Below are 23,326 nucleotides of genomic sequence, written 5' to 3'. Positions count from 1 at the left end.
GACGTCACGACGGCCCATACAACAAACACGTGAACGTGATGAATTCAAGGCTAAAACAAATCAATAGTTCGGTTAAAAACGCGACAGAATATGCAGAATACAATAATTACAACGAAAATGATATGAGATCTCGTGTGTTGTCGTTTACACACATCTCCAACGAACCAAGTGATGCACAAAGTATTGATAAATCCGTAGAAAAAACGCTCGATGAAAACAATTATCCACGACAGTCGAGTCACCACACAAACGAAGTTGAAGACAATTCAACAGCTGATATTGATGAGATAACGGGAGCAAATCCAAAAGTCTTGAATTATCCTAAAATAAAGAAGAGGAAAAAATAGCTACTTTTGCAGCTTTTGTTTAATCCTGGATACGAAATATTCAGCCTGCTCTTTGTCTTCAGCTGATAACGAATCGTCGTCTATTATTTCTTGATACATCTCCAACAAAACTTCTGATAAACTCTTCCCGTTCTCGCATACGAGTGTGGCTGATGTTTTTGTTGGTGCGTCTGTGTTGGTGGTTTCCTTTTGCGTTGGATTGTCGTTCGCGCACTGCTCGAATCCTCTCTTGTATGATTTGCTGGTAGGTTTTGATGGAGATGATTTTTCGGTATGATGCTTTGGTGATTTTTTGGCACGCTTTATGCGCCTTTTGTGGTTGAATGATGCTTTGTCATTCCTGCGAAGGGAGTCTGATGGCGATCCAGTAAGTGGTGCTGTTGTGCTCATTTTTGGGGTTGGTTGTGGGCTGAATTTTTTTTTTGTAAAATTTGCTGGAACGCCAATTGCTTTAAAGTTGTTGGACGCTAAAAATAGTTTGACGACATACTCTGAATTGAGGAAATTTACTGTCATTTCACGATGAAATCATACAAGGGTTCATTTACATTGAGACAAAGAATACAAGCATGACAGTTTAGTTAAACGATATACAACACAAGGTAATTTTAGACGAATTGTTTTGTGCATGCTTGATGGTTACCCTTTATTTTTAAAGGTATAGAATGGTACAGAGGGAAAAGGGATGAAATGGAGGCAACATCGATCAAATATCCTCTGCTCATGGGAGAACAAGAATCCATGAGAAGGATATTTCAGAAGAGGCAACCCATAATGAGAATTGTCATGGACATTGGTAATTGAGACCTCAGCCTACCTCGAAAAAGAGGGTTTTTCGCCTTGATTTTCTTTAAATATCAGTGCAATAGAAATATCATAGAACGTTCTATGATATTTCTATTGCACTGAAGTGGTTGAAAAGGCGTTGCCAAAGTCTGTTTTTGTGTTTGAAGCTGTTGGTGATAAATGGAAAAAGGACAAAGAATTGGTTTTGAAGATACTACAGCACTGCTTTTGCCACCTATCCCAAGAATTAAGACGAGACAGGGATATTGTCATGCAAGCTATAAGAGGAGACCCACGCAATTTCATTGCTATGGAATATGAATTTCTCCAAGATCGCGAAATTGTGCTAGCTGTTTCTTCTGGAACTCTCCGTGCGTTTTCCTTTTGTTTTTGATTGTTGTCCGCAAGAATATCTTACAGACAATGAATTCGTCTGTAATACAATCCGACGCGACACAAGAACCATGATTCGGCTTAGCTTCAAGAACAATCCTACTCTTCTTCTTAGTTATAACGACCTCATAATTGAAGCATTTGTGAGCGACCCAATGTTAATACCTGAGTTTTACGACACTTGCTTATATTTACTCGGAGGCAGAAATGAAAACACTCAGAGCGCTAATGACAAATATCGTTTCTTTGAGCAGTTGATAGGGATGTGGTATTTGAGGTTGCTGTTCAAACGGGTTATTCATGTAGATTTACAAAGAAGCTTTATGAAGCAAGAATGGGGCGCTGTTACGGTTGCGCCCCATATTTTAACAACGATATTCATTGTTGCTTCGAGTCAGAAACAAACATTGAGCTTTCAGAAGATTTTATCTTTGACCATTTCAATGGAGTAACAGTCAAGCTCTTCAGATGTGTTCCTTATGGTTGATTCGTTTAAGTTGTAGAGGGGTGGTACGACTAAAAATAAAAACTGAAACACCTCCACAATTAGACACGTATCCTCTGACGAAGAAATCGATCAACAGAACATCGCCCAGCTTATGGATGACATTTTAACGAAAAACAAAGGGAAGCAACCCAAAACGAAGAAGATGAAGAAGAATTATCACTCACCAGAGCAACTGAAGCGTTTGGAAACCCTTGGGTATTGATTTCATCTCTTAAAATTTTTCTCTTCTTTGAAGTTTGTTGACATTTTGTTGTTCTTCTCCTGATTTTGAAATGGCAAGATAAAGAAATGAGAGTATTCCACAAATTCTTGACTGTTATCGATCTCTTCCTTGGGTTCCATCACAGCTTGGTCCAATTTTACGTAAGTATCGGATGTGAACATCATGTATTCTGATTGAGGAATTAGCATGCGAGGATACTGTAGGTCCACTGCCACTTTGACGTTGCCACGGAAGTATATAAGCTTGGACCAGTTAGGTGGTGGATCGGTCCTATTGTGCTTCCTGTCTGAGTCGTCTCTAGTAGTGCAAAGAAATACTAAATAATTTTCACCACATAGGCCGGATTTAATACAAGGACGATACTTGCAATTTAGGATATGCTTGGGTTGTGGAAGAAGCTTGAAAGTGTCGATAAAGGTCATAAAACAACTGTCTTTCTCTTCTTGTCCTTGTATCTTTTGAAGGTAAAGTTAGTTTTGAACAGCTCTTCCACCAACTTAAGGCTTTGATGGGAGAATAGAGGGAACAACTAAAGGGAGAGCATGTTAGCGCACACCAGACATTCTTGGTTTTGGAGGAATAACTGTACAACTCTGCTGGATTGTCAAAGCAATACCAAACACGAATATCCTTAGCATGTTCAGACTCGTATATAAATGAAGAATTCAAGATGTCCGTAGTCAACTCTTCATATACGAGCTCCATGCAACCCTTAGTGGATTAATTCCTCCTTCAGATGAGTTCCTTATGGAAACTGATTATCTGAATGAACTGATTAACCAAGAAAATCTTTGAGATTGAAACTTGTTTATTGGATACCATTTACACAATCTCTACTGAATCAAATCCAAATAGCATATCAATTCTTTTACTGAATTGAAACGTTTGGATTGCAAATAAATATGATTTTGCTTGAGGTGAATTTTGAAGATGTTGTTTTGCATACGAATATCGTAGATCGATGTTTCGGGATACTTGAAGAGAACTAGATTCAACTCAGGAGAAATCGAGAAAGAATCAATTTCATCTCTAAGACATGCTTCGATTCGAGCACAGAGTAATTTGTGCCTCAGATATTTAAATACATGTTCGAAAATGGTTGTCGCTTTTCTGAACACATGTCAGCTACCTAAGAAAACAAAATGAATACTTACTCTAATGTCAGAGAATTGTTTCGGACAAGGTTATGAATTTGAATGAGAGCATCTTGAAGAAGTGTGTCAACAACTTCATGTGACACATAGTGTGAAGCTGTTGGTGCAATATTTGCCATCCTTGTTTGAATTTCCCAGAAAGGCTATCCATGTTTAGTCCCAAATTCGTAAACTAAAATTTAACGTACCGATGTTTGAGATTCTACTAGAGTAACAACCAATACCGCATTTCCTGATATTTGTATCTTAATCTCTTGATCTGTAAGCTCCATGACAGGAAACTCAACATTCTTGCTTTTTGATGCTACACAATTTACAAGCTTATATAACATGTTTAGAAAGCCTGTTCATCGAATGAACACTTACCATATCAAAGAGCTCTAAATAGAATATAGATTGTTGTGCTCTATCAAGGACATGGTCAATAGTCTTTAGGGTTTCAGGGTAATGCTTTAGAATAACAGACGACAACAAAACTCGTCTCCCATAGGTAGCAATTGCAGGTATGATGGCGTCAATCTGATTAGTATTCTTCTTTCTAATAATCTTTACAGGAATATATTCATATAGTTTTACGGCTGGAAAATTAAAGGCAAGATCTAAAATAATGTTATTAGCGTTTTGAGCATCAAAACTCTTCAATTTCCATTTTTTTTGTAATTGGAAAAGCTGTTGATAAAAAGATGCTGTTTGTGTCACTCTCTTGCTTAGTTGATCTTTTCCTGTTTTCAAAATACTATGAGTATTTACGAGCTGTTCTATTCTACTTGGAAATAACTCTCCAGCCTTTTCGCTTGTTTTTAAATCCTCGTTAAAAGATCTATGAGCATGCACTGTTTCAATTAATTGGGCTCTAGATTCATTTTTATCTTGCTCTTCGGAAGCCTCTTTCATCATCCTAGAAATATCTGTAATATATTGTATTTCATGTATTGCTCCTCTGAGTTTATATACTGTTTTTTCCCATTCCATGTCTTGAATAACTCTAATCTGAGGAGGAGGTAATGTTTGAGTATCATCCACATGAATAGACTCCAATTGTCGTTGTTTCAAGGTAGGCAGAAAATCAAATTTACTATGAATGATCTGAGCAAAGTTTTCCTCTGCTCCCAAGTTTGGAACACGAGTTTCATTTCCATTGATATCGTAAGATTGAATCCGATACTCCTCGTAGGCATCTAAATTAATTTCCAATGATGATGATCCACCTTCGTTGAGCGATGATGTTTCTTCAGTGGTAGATGTGATCATTTTTGTTTGTGAAAGAAAAAGAGCATAGCCTGTGCAACGAAAGATTGTTGAAAGATCATAAAACCTGCATATTGAGCAATGGAATGACAGCAATGATAATAACTAAAGTAGACACACACGTTTCAACACTGTTAACACTTAAAAAATAGTTTGACGTTGTAAAGTTCAAAAGTGGGTTGACTAATATTTTTTTAAAAAATCGTTTGAAAAAAAATACGCCAAAATCACTCTCTTTTCCTACAGGTTTGTCATCACATTCTTGAAAAATTGTTCATCTCATTATTGTTTGTTCTTTCTTTTAACCCTCCGCGTTAATATTAGTAGAATGCCATCACATCTTTTCGATAAACTCTTGATCCAAATCGGTAGAGCTTGCACACCACTCTACGGAGCCAACAAGGGAAAGTTGCTCGTTGTCGTCGATGTTCTTGATGCCAACAGAGTTTTGGTTCAAGGTCAAGATGTCCCAAGACAAGTCATTTCTACTGGTGATATCCAATTGGTCAATGCTGTTGCTCAGATCACAAACAAGTCAACCACAGAGGAAGTTGTCAAGGCTATCTCTTCCTCCGATTTGCAAAATGCTTTGTTGAGCACATCAAGTGTTAAGAAGGCATTGAAACAACAAAAGAGACAAAGCTTGAACGATTTCGATAGAGTCAAGGTTCAAATCTTGAAGAAGAAGAAGAATGCCCTCTTGAGAGAGAAATTAAACGCTTTGGTCCAAAAGAGCGGAAGTGAAGTTGTGAAGAAGCTTGCTGCCAAGAATGCTCCATTGAAGCAATAAATTCCTATAAAACTTAATTTCAAAATTTGATGTTGGATTTTATTCTCGTTTTTCTTCAATCTCGTTGAATCGTTTTTGAAGAGCCTTCATACCTTCTTTTTGGTAGCTCTCTTTTCGCTTCTTGGTAGATGGAGCCGTGTTGGATTTGGCAAAGCCTAGCCCAGAATGCTTTTCCACTGATTTGACGCTGATGGGAGCAGTAATACCAGTTTTGTTTCTTCCAAGACCTTCTCCTTTTGTCCATCCAAGTTTCTCTAACAGCTTCTTACCAACATTTCCGTCGTCAATTTCCTTCTTTTCAACTTCCTCAATGCTTTCTTTTTGTTTAACATCTCTTTTACGCTTAATTCCTTGCTTTGTTGAGGATGAAGATGAAGGTTCTGCTTCAAGTTGGGCAATCTCAATTTCTTTTTCCAAAATTTTAAGCTGTTCATTGAATTTAGGATTAGGCACAAACCCTCCAGAACTAATGACTTCTACAACTTCTTCTTGTTCTTCAGAAGCTTGTGGAAGTAAGGGTCCAATCACTTTACTTCCAGCAATGTCTGATTGAGTTGGCTCAGATGTAGATGCTTCAGTAGCAGCTTCCTCTTTAGGAAAGGGAATATATGTCTTCTTCTCCTCATCATAATACATCCAAACACCAGCTGTACAATCGTAATAATATCCAGTTTTTGTATCATAGTAATAATTCAATTGGCTGTTGTAATAATATCCTGTTTCTTGGTCAAAAACAAATCCACATTGTGTCAATGATTTGTTAGATATTTCATCCTTTGTTTCAATCTTTTTTTGTTTTTCTTCTAGTCTTTCGTCCGTTCCAGTATAATTGTAAAGGGCGTTCCACTGAGCCACATTAACGTCTTCAGTAACGGTCACCTCGGTCTCTGGTACGTGTTGCCGTTTCGCATAGGCGACATTCACTCTCACGCCATCAATAAACAATTCCGAGCATAGTGACAGTACTCGAGTTGCATCTTCTACAGAGTAAAACTCTACAAAGCCGAATTGTCTGGAAATCTGAGTTGCCTTGTCTTTGATAACCCTGCAAGCTTTCACTGGAGCAAACTGACCAAATACGTTCAATAACTAAAATATGGTAAGATTTTCAAATGAATTATTTCAATCATACCGTTGCTTCTGTTGTAAGGATATTAAGACTTCGTACAATTAATTCCACTGTTGGAGGTAATCCATCATTTTGAGAAATGTGTTCAGATTGTTTGGTGATTACCTCTTGTGCTTTTTCGTCTCTTGGAAGAGAGCATCCAAAACAAGAATCTCTGTGCATAAAATTCTGTGTATTGCACTATTAAAGTGTTCAAGATATCGTTTGCTGTTTTTAAAGAGCAATACTTACGTGACCACAAATCCAGTCTTGATAGATTTGCTCCTTGATAGAAAATTGCTCTTCTGGCCCTTGCTCAGATGGCTTGTTGGTATTCGGTGCAGCTTTGTGACTATATTCCAGTTCAACATAATCATTTCCAATAAACATTCCTCCGGCAGTTGAATCCATTAACATTTGACTTTCTTCTACTGTCGAAAAATCAACAAATCCAAAGCCTCTACTTTGGCCAGTTTCTTTGTCTCTCACAATTCTAACACGAGTAGGCACTAGTCCGTGAATGTTATAAATAATATTACCAATTTCTTCTTCATTAGCAGAGTTAGAGAGTCCTTTCAGAATAACAGAAAGAGTTGGTTGTATTTGTACAAATCTTCGCTCTTCCCATTGTTTTCGCTTCTTCTCTCTAAATTTTTGTTTGATCTCCTCAGGATTCTTAAACTTTTCTTGTAATTGTTCATACGCTTGTGTATGCTTTGGCTTCAACGATTCTTGAGATTTTGTATGATATGACGATCTTTGTGCATTCCGATTATTATTGTTGTTATGCTGTGTTTGTTGTGATACATTTCTAATAATTAGTTTGCAACAGAGTTTTGGTGTCGTGTGTTATCAACAACCAAGGATCAAAATAAATTTGTTTTACAAAATCAGTCATCATCAAAGAGAAAATTTATATATTGACCAAACCGAACCTGTTACAACCGGTATTATTGTTGTTGGGTTGTTGGGGCATTTTTTGATGTAATCCCTGCACAACAAAAAATGAAGCGAAAATTTAACGCTGTTGCTTCCAGTTCTTCTCTTGGGAGCATTTCGGAGGGATATAAAAGTGATGATGAAAAGAGTGATAATGCAGGAGGAGCATCAGAAGTAATCAATGTAGATCATACGGAAGAAAACAACCAGAACAGTGATTTTATTAATAATGATACATCATCGTACAGTAATACTGCTCCTTCCGATGGAAATGACGAAGAATTTGACATTGAACAAATTACTGGATTTTCGGCATGCTCTAGTGTTGAAAATTACGAGTTTTTGAATAATATCGGAAGTGGAACATTTGGAGTGGTCAGCAGAGGAAAATGTAAAACTACAGGAGAAATTGTTGCACTAAAACGTATTAAATTGATGAAGGATTTTACTTCTAAGGAGGGATTTCCTTTGACTGCTCTTCGTGAAATGAACACTTTACTTCAGATGAGACATGAAAATTTAGTGTGTGCACGAGAGGTAGTTTGTGGATCAGATCTCAACAAAATATTTATTGTGATGGATTATATGGATCACACTCTAAAGGATGTTATGGAAAGATATCGTTTTAGCGTCAGTGAAGGAAAAAGATTAATGATTCAACTCCTTTCTGGGTTGCAATATATGCATGAAGATTGTTGGCTAATTCATAGAGACTTAAAATCTTCCAATATTTTGCTAGGTACATATTTATTATATTATATTATTTAAAATTATTAATTATTATTAATTATCAATTTAATTTCAACTCTGGAAATACTAACGAGCTAGATAATCAAGGATGCTTAAAAATTTGCGATTATGGCTTGACAAGAAAATATGGATCGCCTATTAGAGATAATTACACACCAGTTGTGGTCACCCTTTGGTATAGAGGTGAGTGCTTACATTAGGTACTAATGTTTTGATTTGAAATGTTGAAACTGTTACATTAATTATTAAGCACCTGAGCTATTACTTGGAGCAAAGAAATATTCCACTCCAATTGACATGTGGAGCGTTGGGTATGTTCAGTTAAAATGGAGCGTTGTAGCTTTTTACACATGACTATTAGATGTATATTTTATGAAATTATCACAGGAGAGATTTTATTTACAGGAAAGGATGAAATTGATCAAGTCAAAAAGATTTTTGAGATACTAGGAAAGCCAACTGAACAAGAATATCCTGGATTTACACAATTGCCAGCTATTAAAAAATTTAAGTGGCAAATAGATAACATTAAGGGAAGGCCCTCATTAATTAAGCGTCTCAAGACTCAATTTCAATTATCAGACTCTGGATGTGATCTGTTAAACAGGTTACTATGCTTTGATCCAGATAAGAGAATTACAGCAAAGGAGGCGTTGTCACATTCCTTTTTCAAAGAAGCTCCTCTTCCTCAAACAAAAGAGAATATGCCATCGTTCCCATCATTGCAAACTATTGACAGTTCCAAACGAAAGCACTCTTCTTCGTCAGGAAGTTTTGATCATCCTCAACAGGTGTTTAGATCTGATGCTATCGATGTAAGTAATTTTCATTGTTGTAACAAAGTAATTTCCAATTTTTAATATTTTAACCTTACAACATTTCCATCATCATTCAACACCAGATGGAAAACGAATTCAAGCGGTTCATGCAGGAATAAATTTTGAGGAGCGTTGCGCCTTTGACTTATCCGTTAGAAATTTGAATTTTATTGAAAAAAATTTAACACTAACATGGCACAAACACGAGGAGCTTTTATTGTCTTTGAAGGACTAGACCGATGTGGAAAGACCACACAAACAAATTTACTTTTAAATTTTTTGAAAAGTAAATATTCTCAAGTTCATGAAACAGCCTTTCCCGATCGTTCCACCGATATTGGAAAATTATGTGATGCATACTTGCGAAACAAAAACAACATGAATGACAACGCCATCCATTTGCTATTCTCTGCCAATAGATGGGACAAGATGGCATGGGTTGAGAAAACATTGCTCGCAGGAGAGCATATTGTGTGTGGTCGATATGCTTACAGCGGTGTGGCCTATAGCGCTGCGAAAGGAATGGACAGAAATTGGTGTAAAGCTCCTGACGTTGGTCTCATAGAACCAGATCTAGTCATTTATCTTCAAGTGGATGCCAGTGTAGCTTCATCGCGAAAAGAATATGGTATGGAAAGATATGAGAAGGAAAAATTCCAACAATTAGTGAAAGACCAATTCGAAGCACTTTTTGAAAACGATAAAAAAGTCAAGATCATTGACGCTTCCAAGAGCATTGAAGAAATTTCCAAAGAAATTGCGCTACTTTCCGAACAAGTTATTGAGCGAGTGAAACATGAACCATTAGATAAGTTATGGACAAGTAATTCTCTTTAACTAATATATATACATGCTGTATTTTAATTCGAAATTAGGTTATTTTCGTGGGCCCATTTTGCAATGATTTGGAGAATGATATTCTTTTCTTCTCTATTTGAGTTCTTGAGCATGTGTACAATATCGCGCAGAGTTTCACTTGGTTCCTTACCAATAACAATTTGTTGGAACACACCAATGCATGCTCCTCGCTTACCTTCCCAAAATTCAGAATTTGAGTCCAACCTCTCCAAAACATCAAACGCTTTTGCAGCGTAATAGAAAGATCCAATCTTATAACAATCATTGGCGATGAGTTGAAGCAAATTCATTGCATCAATGGAGGTTTCCATTTTAAGGTATAACTCCCAAGCAAGCTCTGGTTTTCCGTTCATAATGTAGCACCTAGCTAGCCAACTATTGTACACATAGTCTCTTCTGTAGCTTTCATCTTGGACGGCCAATAATATTTTTTCAGCATCCTTATAGTTTCCAACATATGCATGAGCAATACCATAATTCCAATTGAAGTCATCATCATTTTGGAAGAAATTTTCTATGGATTGGAGATATACAATAACGTCACTGAATCTTTTGGTAAGGAAAAAGCATGATGCCATACATTGTCTACCAGGAATCGTGTCACATTCAGTATCAGATGTTCCTACCAGTTGGAAGTAATGTTCTGCATTTTTCAAATGCTCCCTGGTATCATGAAGCTGTCCTTTACAAGCATTTACCACCCCTTTGAGGATATATTCGCTTGCTTTGACTGGTTCTAGATCCTTAATGAGTTCATATGCTTCGTCAACATCTCCATTTTTCAAGTGATAAATAACTAGGTTGAGTCTCGCTTCTGGAAGCACTTCAAGCAGAGGCGGAAGAACTTGTAATGCATTTTCTCCATTCCTAAACACGACCATATTATGTTTGATTAGGTAGTTCTCTGCTGTGTGTGATGTTTGTTGAAGTTCCACAATTGGCTGAAGAACCGCTTCTGCTTTTTTCCCTGAGTAAGTTTTAAATATGTTGCATGCTTTCAAGTTTAGAGCTGTTGGGCTATTCGGATGTTTTTGAAGATAACTGTTGAGCACTTCTAATGAAATATCAAAGAAATCCAATTTAAAATAACAAAGAGCGACATATATATGAAGCGCTTCAAAGGAACTATCTTCTAACAGCAAGTTTTTGTAAATATTGACTGCAGGCTGAATTTGATTTCTGGAGAAATGCATTGCAGCCAAACTCAGCTGATCTTCAATGTTGTTATCACTTAACTTTTTGTGACATTGGTTTACAATATCCTCCTTTTGTAGCTTGTCGGCAATGTGGAAAAGAATTCGATTTTGGAATGGGCAATCGGGTCCTTTCATCACATGCTCATAAGCAACTTCATATTCTCCTAAGAAGTAATAGCAACATGCAAGTTGTAGGAATATATAAGAGTCTTTGGATTTAGAATAGAGCTCCTCAAGATACTCAATTGCTTTTGTATATTCACCTAAATGATAACAGCAATACGCCAACCATGGAAGTGTTGGCCTCAATCTTGGATGTTCCTTTCCGAGTCCCTTAAAAAACTATGAAGTAGAAATGATAATCGGTACGTTAGTGTAATATGCGATCCGAGACTCAAAATACAAACCTCTAACACAGCGATGGCTCCCGCAAAATCCCGTTCTTGAATCATACTAATAATGTCAATTTCCGCTTGTTCCGTCTTCTTTGATCCAGATCCAGAAGAAGACGATGATTTGCTTTTGGTTTGTGCCGAAGCACCTCGAACTTTGCCTGTGAGAGGTCTCTTGAACATGATGACAATTTTTTCGAACTGTGCCAAAAATTGTATCAAAGTGGCGCCAAACCAGAAAAAATTTTGAAGATTTCTTGCGAGCATCCTGTCTTGGAACACGATTGTTAGATCCATGATGATGACAAGAGAAAGAGTATCTATTCGCTCTGCTGGAGCAAATTTGCAGCAGAAATCGTCAGTTATGGCCCGTCCTCGTTCCGATAGTTTAAGAGGTATCTCAAAGAAAACTTCAGAACTTGGTACCCTTTCAAACATTCCATTTACAAGAGGTCTAAATACAGCCATGATGAAGTCTCATTTCTGTAGTCAGACCGAATCTCAAAAAGAATTATTGGAAAAGTACAAGGATGATAGCAAGGCTCTCAAAGAAAAATGTTCTCTACTTAATCATAAGGTTTCTTCAAAACGAAAACAGATAAAGACTCAAACACAAAACATAGAATGGGCTAATGAGTGGAAGCGCCTTAGAAAAATTCAACTAGATCTAGAGAAAGATCTTGAGGAAGATAGAGAGTGTCAAATCGAACGAAGCGAATATAGGAACAACTTGTTTCGACAATTACAGGAATGCATCAATAGTCCTCTAAAAAGTGTTAAAGACTGTACTTACCATTTCTTGAAAGAAAGAATTTTGGAAACGTCACAATCAATAACATCAGTAGAACATGAAATAATGGATCTGTACAAAGATTTTGAAAAACTAAATCCTCTTACCGTTGATGAAACTATTGATAACAATACATTTTCTATGGAAGATGTGATACAGAATTATTTAACGCGAGCAAGTGGTAATTCTAAATATAATCATATTGATCCAGTGTTAGATCAACTGTTGAAAGAGCTAAAGCTTAAATTACAGCTTATTATTGAAGAATATCGAAAAGGAAAATTAATCCCAAGCAGTCATAAATGGAACAAGGACGATCATCAAAGATTTAAAACGGTGTTCAAACAATACAACACTCCTGGTATGACTATTGAAAAAGCACGCTCATATTACGAAGCTTTAAAGTTGGTTCTTCCATATAAAACCGAATCAGAGTTGAAAGAACATGATAAGTGGTACAAAACTATTCATTTGATCGAGATTCAAAAGATGAAAGAAAATAAGGCGAAATTATTGAATGAGCTGAAGAAATTAGAAAATTTTGCAGTAGAAGCAATATCCATCCACCTTTCTATCATGCAAGCCAAAAGTCGTGAAGAAGAGGAGAAGCAGCAATTTTCGCAATTAGCAGAGAAAACGCGGAAGCTGTTGCAGGAGCAAACAGCTATCAACGAAGAGAAAATGAAGCAAGATATTGAAAGGCTTGCACAGGAAGAGAAACAACGAAAGAGAGAAGAAGAGCTGGATAGGCAAAAAGAAACAAAAAGAAGAGACCTTTTAAGACAACAATTATCACAGTATTTTGCTGAAAAAGAAGAGGCGGTACGCAAACAAGAAGAAGAAAGAAAAAGAGAAGAAGATGCACTACAAGAACAGTATCGCATTATGCAGAAACGAAACAAGGACAGAGTGGACTTTAGAAAAAACAAAGATATTGAAAAGATTGAACAACGAAAGGCAATGATTATACAACGACAAGAAGAAGAAAAAAAGAGAGAACAATATCTGAATAACCTTATTCAGGGCGTTTATGAGGAGTTAAGATTGCTTGATATCGAAACAGACGCAAAGAGACTGACTCAACCTACTCAAAGCTTACTCAACAAACAAAAAGACGAAGAAGAAACGGAGCAATTTTCTAGTGCCAAGATCTATGGATACACCAATGAGGATTTAATGAGAGACAAAAAGTTTAAGCTCCAACTACTGTTGCAAGAAGCTGGTCTTTTACACACAGGCTATGCAAAAGAAGTTTTCTCCACAATGAAACCATCGAGGCAAACCAGAATTGACAATTTAACAAGTGAGCAAAGTCATTTATTGGGAGCATTTCGAAATGCCAGAGATCAATAGCTTTGACTTCCAATTCTTGAGTGTTTAAAAAATGTTGTATGGTCGGGATCGTGCTGTAGTTGAGCTGGTTAACTTTTGCACAAACACTTCATCCGATAGTGACGATCAACATACAGAATCTAGAAACATGCAACAATTATTACGAAGAAAATTCCGAACACAAACGGTGGGATTTCTAAAATGGTTGGAAGCACGAGATTCATTCATCAAACAGGTGGCATCTCGAAAATTTATGCCGATCGAGTTCATGAAAGATAGAACAACCTTTTTGAGTTCCTCAAAGGCAGATTTTGTGTGTAGGTTATTGATCCACGATCTGAAGCTGATCATGGAAGCTGTTACACAACATGAAAAGGCTGTATTGTTTGCATCATCAGAATTGAAAAAAAGTCATGAATTTTGGAGAGAAGCTATTCATCGGAATGGACTGGTACTACGTCATGCACCAGAAGAATTCACACAAAACAAAGAATTCGTTATGGAAGCAGTGAAACAAAATCCACAGGCGTTTAAATTTGCCTCAAATCACTTACACCATGACATGGACATGATTTCAATTGTCATTGAGAACAAGGGGTTTAAATATATCCCTTCTAAGTATATAACAAATCGAGATTTAGTGTTAAAAGCTGTAATGATTGATGGAAGTGCATTAGAGTTTGCCTATGAGCAGTTCTTTAACGACTATGAGATTGTGTTAGCCGCTGTGAAAACAAATGGTCTTGCTTTAGAATTTGCATACAGTGAGATGAAACAGCTAAAACCTATTGTGTTAGAAGCCGTTTCGAACAATGGCCTAGCACTTCAATTCGCTTCAGAAGAGTTAAAAAAGGACGAACAAGTAGTATTGACAGCCATTGAACAAAATCCAGAAGCAATCGATTATGCCTCGCATTCACTTAGATTTAACAGCAGTATTTGTTTTAAAGCCTTGTACAAACTTTGCGAAAAGTACCCTTTGCAACTTGGACCCAGACAAATTTATAAGCATATCAAACAATATTCTTCTACTCTTGGAATTGAATCAAACAAGTTGCCCAATATTAGACATATTCTCACACAAATGATACACATTGATCGATATGTGCTCGATCATGCTCCTCCAATATTGAAAAATGACCGAGAGTTTGTATTACTAGCATTAAATCGATATGGTAATGCCTTAGAGTATGCGAGCGAGGATTTGAGAAATTGCAAAGAAATTGTAATGAAAGCTGTCACGCAAAATGGAGTTGCTCTATGCTTTGCCTCTGAACAACTACAAGATGATGAAGAAGTGGTGAGGACAGCCATTACACAACATGGCCATGCTCTAAAATTTGCATCGGACAGACTCAAGAACGATCGAACAATAGTGCTGCAAGCCATCCAACAGCGAGCGAATGCCTTGGAGTTTGCAAGTGAAGAATTGAGAGATGATAAGGAAATTGTCATGGTTGCTGTGAGCGCGTTTGGAGATGTACTTAAATATGCTTCTCAAAGATTGAGACAAGATCGAGAGGTTGTACTGAAAGCTGTCTCAACTTTTGGAGGAGCCATTGAATATGCCTCTAAAGATTTAACAGATGATAAGGAAGTGGTCATGACAGCCGTATCCACAAACGGTTGCGCCCTTAAATATGCTTCTAAAAAGCTTGGAAGAGATAAGGATGTTGTCTTGAAGGCAATTTCTGTTGATGGAAATGCCATCGAATACGCCTCCAACAGCTTACAGAATAACCAGGAATTCGCCATGATAGCTGTCAAAAACAATGGATCTGCTCTCAAACACTTACCAGCACTTTTCAAAAAATCATATGACATGGTGTTGGAAGCTGTTAAAAACGACGGCAATAGTTTGCAATTTGCTTCACCAAAATTACGAGATACCATATCTATTGTCATGGAAGCAGTGAAACAAAACGGTAAGGCATTTGAACATGCTGGTAAAGCATGTAAGTATAATGTCGATATTGCTTTGGAAGCCATGCAACAAGATAGAACTGTTTATGACTCTTTGAATTGGCAGATTCGGCATGACGAGAAAATACTCATGAAAGCTGTCGAGTCCAATCCTGCTGTTATTAGAAAGCTGTTTCATCCGAGTCGAGCATTAGTGTTAGAGGCTGTGAAACGTCAAGGTCTTCTACTGTCAGATTCGTGTTTTAATCACGATAGAGAAGTGGTGTTAGCAGCTATCCAGCAAGATGGCTCAGCTTTGCAATTTGCTACTGAACATTTAACTCATGATCCTGAATTGGTGATGGAGGCCTGCCGAGTGAATGGATTTGTTTTCATTTCCAACAAGCTCGATTTTGAACAGTTGTATCGAGTAAGATTTGACGAATGCTATGAAGGATGTTACGTACCTCCAACTATTTTGGAGTAATTATGGTCCTATCTGTAACAGGATGGCTTAAAACATAAAAGCATTTTAATAATCAAGTCAAGCATAAACCCTAGTTCAATGAAACTAGACATTCTTATTTCAAGGAATCGTTCGAAGAAGCGGCATTCACATTTTCCATCAGTACTCGACTTGACGAAAATCCTCGTTTCTCTTTGGTACTGTCATCACTCTTTGAATCTTCCTCAGTCACGTTATCTTCATCGACAAATCGTTCTGTTAAGGCATGAGACACAAATTCAAACACTGAGAACATAATAGCAGTAGAAAATGTCACCCACATCACTCTCGGTGTCACACCTTTGAAAAATCCTCTCCATCCTTCTTGTTGCATGACATGTCGGAACATACTTAAAAATCCACCCCGGAATGACATTGAAGTTTGAAGTCGAGTTTTGACGACATCAATAGGATTGCTTAAACATGCAGCAACACCGCCTGCTGTTCCTCCAACAAGTATGGATTCCATCACGCTTAATTTAACTTTTGTAGGAATTGTTTTTAACAAATATTCTCCTCCATTTTGGGTTTGTATTATTTCTGATTGTTTCATGGCTTGTTTTTTCCGTTTCAGAACTGCCTTTTTTAACAATTCATAGAGTAAAAATTGTGTCATGCTGTACGGAATATCTCTCACCATCGTTGCAGAGTAACCTCGAAATAATCCTGTCACTCCTTCCACTTTTGCAACTTGATAAAAAGTTTTCCAAGTTGCTTGTTCTAATTGAGATTGAGGTAAAGTATTGGTTTGGAAACGACATTTAATCAATTCTGATGGAACAAAGACTAAACTTCCCATAAATTCTGCAATACTGCCACTAAGCATGTATGCAAAGTGTTTGTGTTCTCTCAAATATTCAGAATGTTGCATTGAGAAACGTTTCATGGATTCATAAGTTCCAAAGTAGATGGCACCAGCTGGTAAACTTCCAAACATGGTAGGTACCTAATGGTGTGAACATAATTTTTGTAACAATCACCGAGTGTGATATGTTGTGAAACAATAATTGTAACAATCATGCAATAATGAATTAAAAATGAATTAAAAATGAATTATACTACAACATACCCATCCTCTAAATAATCCTCTCACTCCTTCTTGTCTTGCAATTGTCCAAAATGCATCAAAAACATTTTTATACACAAATCGATGAGATGTTTGACCTGCTACTACCTCTCCCACAAATTGCTGTCTTGTTTTCACTGTATCCAAAGGTTGTAATAATGTATCTGAAACAATGGCAGCCAAAGATCCACTAATGAAATCAATCCATCTCAATCTTTTCACTTGTTTTTTTTCAAGTAAGGTTTTATCTTTGAGTGAGGTTGGTTCTTGTTGTTGGATCATGTAGGAATGAGGAGGAAGGAAGGTATGATGATGGGTATGAGGATGATGAGATTTGTGAGGTGTTTGTGATTTCGGACCAGTTGATGAATGAATGGAATGATTCATTGTTGGTTGTGAAGAAGACGAAGAAACATTTGGATGAGAAGGATGATTCGTTGGTACAATGGTAGTAGGAGAAGAATTCGGGTTGTTGTTGTTGTTGTTACTTGTCGTCATTTTGAAATAATTTGGAGTGAATGGTTATTATTGAATTCGAAATGAATTTCCGAATGTTGAGAATGTTTACATTCCAAGAAAAAAAGCACAAAAAGAGAGCCACTATTACTACTGATAGTGTTTGTAATGTGGCCTTTTCGAAATTCCTTGTATTTTGAAAACTCTTTCACTCGCGAGTCGTCTCTCACTTGACGGAATTTTTTTGTTGCTTTTTTTTCTTTCAAAAATGTTAAACATTTTGATTGAATTGTTCCGAAAATGGAAACCAGGTGAAAAGTGTATGGAAAGAAGAAAAAGGGATGTCCTTGTAGAACTGTTGTTGCCACAATACAAGTATCTCTTAATTTAAACATTCACTGGGTGTAACGGTAACATACGTTGACAGAGTTCGAGTCAACAACTGAAAACTCATAAAAACCAACGGGGCCAATACTTGCGTCTTAAAAAGTTGCTTAACAACTTGAATGATAAGGTTTATTGACAACACTGAAACAGACAGAGAATCAACCACTTTGATTCATTTACAAATACAAGGAAATATCTTGCTACAAGCTTCTACGATAGTACTATCCCAATCATTAGTGAGTTTTCTTTTCCTTTCTTCTTAAATCCCTTGCAAATATGTGGCCATAGGAAGCTGTGGATGTCATTCCAGAGACCATGGAATGCTCAACCGACGTTAAGGATCCATGATGCGCAATAAGAGTGGACGAATGCATGGGATGATGAGAAGTCTTTGCAGAGTTGTTGTGTTGATGGAAAGGTCCATTCTTTGTTGTTGTAACAGAAGACGAAGAAGAATGACTACCATGGGTGGTCGTGGATGATCGTTTCTTGAGATCTCTTGAGAAAATGGTTGAATACCAGCGTGAGGACGAGTATCGTGAATGTTGCACCATCAGTTCAAAGTGAATCAACGGTTGGTGCTTGAGAACATTGCGAGATAATGGGAATAATGAATTGGAATACATCTTGGAGGTTATGAAAAGATTAATACAAATAAGAGGAGGAGGTGAATAGAAGAGGAGTGGTGAGAGAGATTTAGCCTATGAGGTTGGTTTTTTTTTGTAGGATTAAAACTGAAAAAGTTTCCAATGGCAGTTTTGCATTTTCGCGAATTTATGAGGAATGGAATTTAGGAAATTTGTCAATCTTGCCATGGATTGGAGCCGGTTGATATAAGATGGGCATGTCGTGTTGGACCAAGGTTTGTTTAATGGTAAAACCTCCTCATTCACAGGTCTATAAATGGAGAATGAATATGTATGAACGTCTCTCAGTTTGATAGGTTCACTTTTGGGTAAAGGTTGGAGAAAAATCTCATTTCCAACAAGTTGCTTCATACAACCAAGTTTAAATTTCACAAAAAGGTCAATTATTGATGAAAATTGTCGATTATCATTTGCTCAAAGATGTACGTTCTTCTTCGAGCCATTTTGAACGCCTTCTTGAATTTGGCTCTTTCTTCCTCATCATCAACTCTAAATTTTTCAAAAACAATTTCTTCATCTGTAGAGGCGGAAGAGGTCGATCCTTGGCTACCAGAAGAGCATGCAGACAGTGAGTCTTTCTTTTCAATATTTACAAACCCTGTTGGACCATCCTCATTGAAGGATGGGACATTATCCCAAAATTCCAAAGCACAATACGTGTTTGTTAATAAAAAGCCAAATATCTCATTTCCTTCGTGTTCATAAATACCATCTAAACAAAAAGTAACGAGAAACCACATATCACTATGCAAATTATGAGGACAGGCCTTCAATATTAAATAAATAGTACAGCTCAGAAGGTGATCAGAAGAGAATGCCTTGTCAATCTTCGAGCACACTTCTGAAATTCCCCTAAAAATTCGCTCAATAATAATCTTTTTTCCATATGGTGTTTTATATTGACCAATTTTTCTCAATAAATGTACACATTCATTCCATGCTTCAGAGTTTTTGTAAAAATCATCTGGCAGTCCCAAATTTTTAGGTTCTAGTATATTTTGAAATAGTTTCAACTTTTTGTACAATTGTCGATCCTTGTACTGATGAATGTTAAACGTTCCATCTACCGCAATAATCTCAAATAGCCATTTTTGTATACATTTATCAATGTCGTTAGCATACTTCTTGTTCTTGTTTGTTTGAGAATTTTCTTTCGTTATTAGAATACACATATCATACAATTCGAGCAACTTTTTAGAGTTGATGCCGATGTTGTCCTGTATTTTGAAATAATTCGTCATGAAATTATTCAACCTTTTGGAATAGTCCAATAAAAACTCTTGATATGCATCAAAGGAAACGAATTCATCATTATAAAACAAAGGAGAGAGTGTGTCTACATTGTCAATCAGGTTAGTTAATGATATTTGAATTTGAAATGACTGTTGATCATGATCTCGGTGAGGTGCAGTTGTTGATTCGTTTCTTGCAGGTGAAGAATGTCTGCTGTTTGTTCCCACCTGCACAAAATCTTCCAAAACTCGGCGAATATTAACGCTCTCTTTTACATTGTTCGTGATTGACATGACTCCTTTCCAAGAAGAAGATACAAATGACTTGGCTGTTTTAATGTTATCAGTGATCGGAGTCGTTAAATTATGGTTGAACCAATCATAGAATGTTGTTGCTCCGCTTTTACTCAAAAGTGTTGTTATGGTACTATTTGAAGGAAGAGAAGGGTTTTTGGGTGAAGTTGCTACCGGTGAGTTTGTTGCAGAAAGTGAAGAGGATGATGATGTTGATTTTAGTGATGAAGCAGAGCCTTGATGCGTGAGCTGATGAACGTTCGTGCTACTGCTGCCCTTATCATTGGATGGATCACTGCCTGATGAGGTGTTCGTGGCCATCATGTTATTATTTTTTAATTGGCTTTGTGGAATGTAAATAGAAGGAAATAGTAGAAAACTCTTTCTAACGTCATGTAATCACCTCAATTGTATCAAGTCCACTTGTGAATCACTAGATATCAGTTCTTGATAATCAAGATGCAACAATTATTAAGTTCGAGGATTGAACATCAACAACAAAAAATGTTCTCAACGAATACTTCGGGACCAACGAAGCGATCTACGAATCCCTTCATTACCAGCTTTGCGGAGAGTGCTTTGGAAGATATTGCTTCTTTCAAAAGTGAGTTTATTATTGTTGTGATGTGTTTTAATATCGATGATGGATTTTGATGATTTTGGTGTTCAGCAATGGTGAAGGGTTCCTCTCGGTTCGAATTACAAGAGGAGGACAGTTTACCGGAGAAGGAGAGAGTAATTCAGAATGAAGTAAGTTTATTGGTGGTGTGATGGACAGAGGATTAACAAGTGTTTTGGATGATCCGTTAATTATTTCAATGCGATGATCATTTGAATTTTAATATATTCCAAATAGCTATCTTCTGGAGAATATCACATCTCCATCGAATCAGCAGGAAACGCCAAATTTCAATTCACATTCAAAGTCACAAGCAAGGGCTCGGAAATATTCTCTGCTGAAGGAACTTTGTACGGTAGAGGACAAAAAGGAGCATTTGATAGTACTTTTAACATCACTGAGGAACAATCACCAGCCAATGTAGAGCTTAGACTTGTCAATAGGGCAAGATTTTGGCAAAAACCTTCTTACAAATTTCATCTCATAAAAAGTGGAGATGATCAAGTACAGGCAGCACAAGAAAATCTCATGAAGAGTTTTGATAACCCATCAAGTTCTCCTATTGGCAAACAGCCCAATTCTGCAAGAAAGTCTAATTCAACAACAACAATTCCAAAATCATCATCACTACCAAGCATTTCTCCTAACAAGAAACTCAAAGTGAAACTTTCATACAAGCAAGAGACAACGATTATCTCTATATTTTTATCAATGACTATGGATGATCTTTATGAAATAATTTCAAGTCATTACAATAATTTTCCACCAAAAAATAATTTTAACGAGAAAATCAGCATCAAATATGTGGATGATGAAGATAAAGAACTTATATCTATAAGAACTCAGACGGATTTAGATCATTTTGTAGAAAGTAGTTTAGAGAGATTTCAAAGTTTTCAAAATTCTAGTGGAGCTAGCGTATACAAAAAACCCAAATTAATCATTGAGGATGTTGTTCCTTCGAGAGCAAGCACTGATGGGTTACCTTCAAGCCCTCTTACTACTACAAAGGTTTTCCCAACAAAACGAACAAAAATCAAAACTTGGATCAAGGGAAATATGATTGGAGCAGGCGCCAATGGCAAAGTATTTCTCGGCATCAACTCTGAAACTGGACAAATGATGGCTATTAAAGAAATTGAAATCAAAGGCAAGACGAACAGAGAAGAGGTTAAAAAGATCATGGAAGAGGTCGAGCTTATGTCACAATTTGATCATCCTCATATTGTACGATATTTAGGAAGTTTTGTGTCAAACAAACATCTAAACATATTTTTAGACTACATACCTGGTGGATCCATGGAAACATTATTGCTAGAATTTTCTCTCCCAGAAAATTTAATAAGAAAGTATTGCAAACAAATTTTAGAGGGATTGAGCTATTTACATGAAAATGGAATTGTACATTGTGATATTAAGAGTGGAAATATTCTTGTAGATGAGAGAAGTAACGTCTATTTGACAGATTTTGGATGTTCTAAGAAGCTTAGCTCTTTGGCGATGGCCGATGATTCCTCCGCTCCATCTAACAGTGGAAACTTTGTGATCGCTGGAACCCCTAATTATATTGCACCTGAAGTAATACGTGACAGGACCTATACTCAAGCAGCAGACATTTGGTCTTTTGGATGTACTGTTTGTGAAATGTTTTCTCAAAATCCTCCGTGGTATCATGTACTTTCAAAATTTGAACAACCCGTACATCCTATTCAATTAATGCATTATATAATGACCACTGAGAATGATTCTGTAGAAATACCTGCAAACTCTTCTCAAGTTGCAAAGGACTTTATTCGATACTGTTTACAAAGAGATCCTTCAAAACGAGCCACTGCCAAACAGCTTTTAGAACATCCATTTATTGTAAATGATAACGCTGAGGAACTAGAATCAGTTTCTCAAATGTCCATTGGAATAACACCCAGAACTCCACACGAGTATAGCAGAAAAAAGGGAGAAGACGAAGAGGAAGACGTTTATGAAGATGATGGATTTACATTTGACGACTTTCCAACCAAAGACTTTTCAGACGACTCTGATGATGAAGATCTCTACAGTAATAATCCAATTTACCGTAGCATGAGTCACAAGAAGCTTCTAAAATCTAGACCTGGATCCTCCACGACCACTTATTCAGTCAAAAGCTCTTTCAAAGAAAAGCCAGTTCCATATGAAAACAACAATCACTTGGCTCCTCCTGGCATAACTGCCATACAAATATCACCTCCAGAAGAAAATGAAACGACACTAAGTCACACCCTTGAAGTTTTGAATTTGAAATCAGAGTCTTCACAATTAGACACAAAAATACCAAAGAGTAGAATTCGATCTGCTGAACTTAGAAAGCACTCGAGTGCTAATTCGAACTCCTTCGTGAGTATGACTCAAGACAACTGTAAATTTGAATCCATATCGATCAGGGCCAATGAGAATGATATTAAGAATTTCCTTAGAAACAATGCTCACATCCAACAATCGTCACTGTCATCCGCTAGAAAAGTGGAACCTTCACCCGCAAGTACACCATCCTTACCCGAAACTGTCATTGCCATCCCAGAGAGCAACAATGAACAACAGCAGTAAATG

At 36.8% G+C, this 23,326-nt stretch overlaps 12 protein-coding genes across 12 annotated transcripts; 6 read left to right on the top strand and 6 right to left on the bottom strand.

The window, feature by feature from the left end:
• Positions 1-3,090: 3,090 nt before the first annotated feature.
• On the bottom strand, positions 3,091-4,662 carry C9374_012607 (uncharacterized protein; the record flags this gene model as incomplete). Its single annotated transcript, XM_044688392.1, has 4 exons — positions 3,091-3,367; positions 3,412-3,554; positions 3,600-3,731; positions 3,778-4,662. 4 exons carry the CDS (start codon positions 4,660-4,662, stop codon positions 3,091-3,093), a joined length of 1,437 nt encoding a protein of 478 aa, XP_044554249.1.
• Positions 4,663-4,987: 325 nt separating this feature from the next.
• On the top strand, positions 4,988-5,449 carry C9374_012606 (uncharacterized protein; the record flags this gene model as incomplete). Its single annotated transcript, XM_044688391.1, has 1 exon — positions 4,988-5,449. The coding sequence occupies one exon, from the start codon at positions 4,988-4,990 to the stop codon at positions 5,447-5,449; it is 462 nt and encodes a 153-aa protein (XP_044554248.1).
• A 39-nt stretch (positions 5,450-5,488) lies between these two features.
• On the bottom strand, positions 5,489-7,533 carry C9374_012605 (uncharacterized protein; the record flags this gene model as incomplete). The annotated part of the gene is made up of 4 exons (XM_044688390.1): positions 5,489-6,538; positions 6,582-6,758; positions 6,810-7,368; positions 7,493-7,533. The coding sequence occupies 4 exons, from the start codon at positions 7,531-7,533 to the stop codon at positions 5,489-5,491; spliced, it is 1,827 nt and encodes a 608-aa protein (XP_044554247.1).
• A 117-nt stretch (positions 7,534-7,650) lies between these two features.
• On the top strand, positions 7,651-9,183 carry C9374_012604 (uncharacterized protein; the record flags this gene model as incomplete). The annotated part of the gene is made up of 6 exons (XM_044688389.1): positions 7,651-7,670; positions 7,745-8,235; positions 8,325-8,429; positions 8,497-8,557; positions 8,608-9,061; positions 9,148-9,183. 6 exons carry the CDS (start codon positions 7,651-7,653, stop codon positions 9,181-9,183), a joined length of 1,167 nt encoding a protein of 388 aa, XP_044554246.1.
• A 73-nt stretch (positions 9,184-9,256) lies between these two features.
• On the top strand, positions 9,257-9,901 carry C9374_012603 (uncharacterized protein; the record flags this gene model as incomplete). Its single annotated transcript, XM_044688388.1, has 1 exon — positions 9,257-9,901. One exon carries the CDS (start codon positions 9,257-9,259, stop codon positions 9,899-9,901), a length of 645 nt encoding a protein of 214 aa, XP_044554245.1.
• A 23-nt stretch (positions 9,902-9,924) lies between these two features.
• C9374_012602 (uncharacterized protein) lies at positions 9,925-11,693 on the bottom strand (the record flags this gene model as incomplete). The annotated part of the gene is made up of 2 exons (XM_044688387.1): positions 9,925-11,460; positions 11,526-11,693. 2 exons carry the CDS (start codon positions 11,691-11,693, stop codon positions 9,925-9,927), a joined length of 1,704 nt encoding a protein of 567 aa, XP_044554244.1.
• A 181-nt stretch (positions 11,694-11,874) lies between these two features.
• On the top strand, positions 11,875-13,653 carry C9374_012601 (uncharacterized protein; the record flags this gene model as incomplete). The annotated part of the gene is made up of 1 exon (XM_044688386.1): positions 11,875-13,653. The coding sequence occupies one exon, from the start codon at positions 11,875-11,877 to the stop codon at positions 13,651-13,653; it is 1,779 nt and encodes a 592-aa protein (XP_044554243.1).
• A 31-nt stretch (positions 13,654-13,684) lies between these two features.
• Positions 13,685-16,021, top strand: C9374_012600 (uncharacterized protein; the record flags this gene model as incomplete). Its single annotated transcript, XM_044688385.1, has 1 exon — positions 13,685-16,021. One exon carries the CDS (start codon positions 13,685-13,687, stop codon positions 16,019-16,021), a length of 2,337 nt encoding a protein of 778 aa, XP_044554242.1.
• Positions 16,022-16,115: 94 nt separating this feature from the next.
• C9374_012599 (uncharacterized protein) lies at positions 16,116-17,603 on the bottom strand (the record flags this gene model as incomplete). Its single annotated transcript, XM_044688384.1, has 2 exons — positions 16,116-16,985; positions 17,109-17,603. The coding sequence occupies 2 exons, from the start codon at positions 17,601-17,603 to the stop codon at positions 16,116-16,118; spliced, it is 1,365 nt and encodes a 454-aa protein (XP_044554241.1).
• A 578-nt stretch (positions 17,604-18,181) lies between these two features.
• C9374_012598 (uncharacterized protein) lies at positions 18,182-18,574 on the bottom strand (the record flags this gene model as incomplete). The annotated part of the gene is made up of 1 exon (XM_044688383.1): positions 18,182-18,574. One exon carries the CDS (start codon positions 18,572-18,574, stop codon positions 18,182-18,184), a length of 393 nt encoding a protein of 130 aa, XP_044554240.1.
• Positions 18,575-18,978: 404 nt separating this feature from the next.
• Positions 18,979-20,445, bottom strand: C9374_012597 (uncharacterized protein; the record flags this gene model as incomplete). The annotated part of the gene is made up of 1 exon (XM_044688380.1): positions 18,979-20,445. The coding sequence occupies one exon, from the start codon at positions 20,443-20,445 to the stop codon at positions 18,979-18,981; it is 1,467 nt and encodes a 488-aa protein (XP_044554239.1).
• Positions 20,446-20,625: 180 nt separating this feature from the next.
• On the top strand, positions 20,626-23,323 carry C9374_012596 (uncharacterized protein; the record flags this gene model as incomplete). The annotated part of the gene is made up of 3 exons (XM_044688379.1): positions 20,626-20,725; positions 20,792-20,871; positions 20,978-23,323. The coding sequence occupies 3 exons, from the start codon at positions 20,626-20,628 to the stop codon at positions 23,321-23,323; spliced, it is 2,526 nt and encodes an 841-aa protein (XP_044554238.1).
• Positions 23,324-23,326: the final 3 nt, after the last annotated feature.

The sequence above is a fragment of the Naegleria lovaniensis genome, assembly GCF_003324165.1.
Source record: "Naegleria lovaniensis strain ATCC 30569 chromosome Unknown tig005, whole genome shotgun sequence".
NCBI lineage: Eukaryota > Heterolobosea > Eutetramitea > Acrasida > Naegleriidae > Naegleria > Naegleria lovaniensis.
Note: the sequence above shows the minus strand (reverse complement) of the source record. Positions and strands in the feature narration are given on the sequence as shown.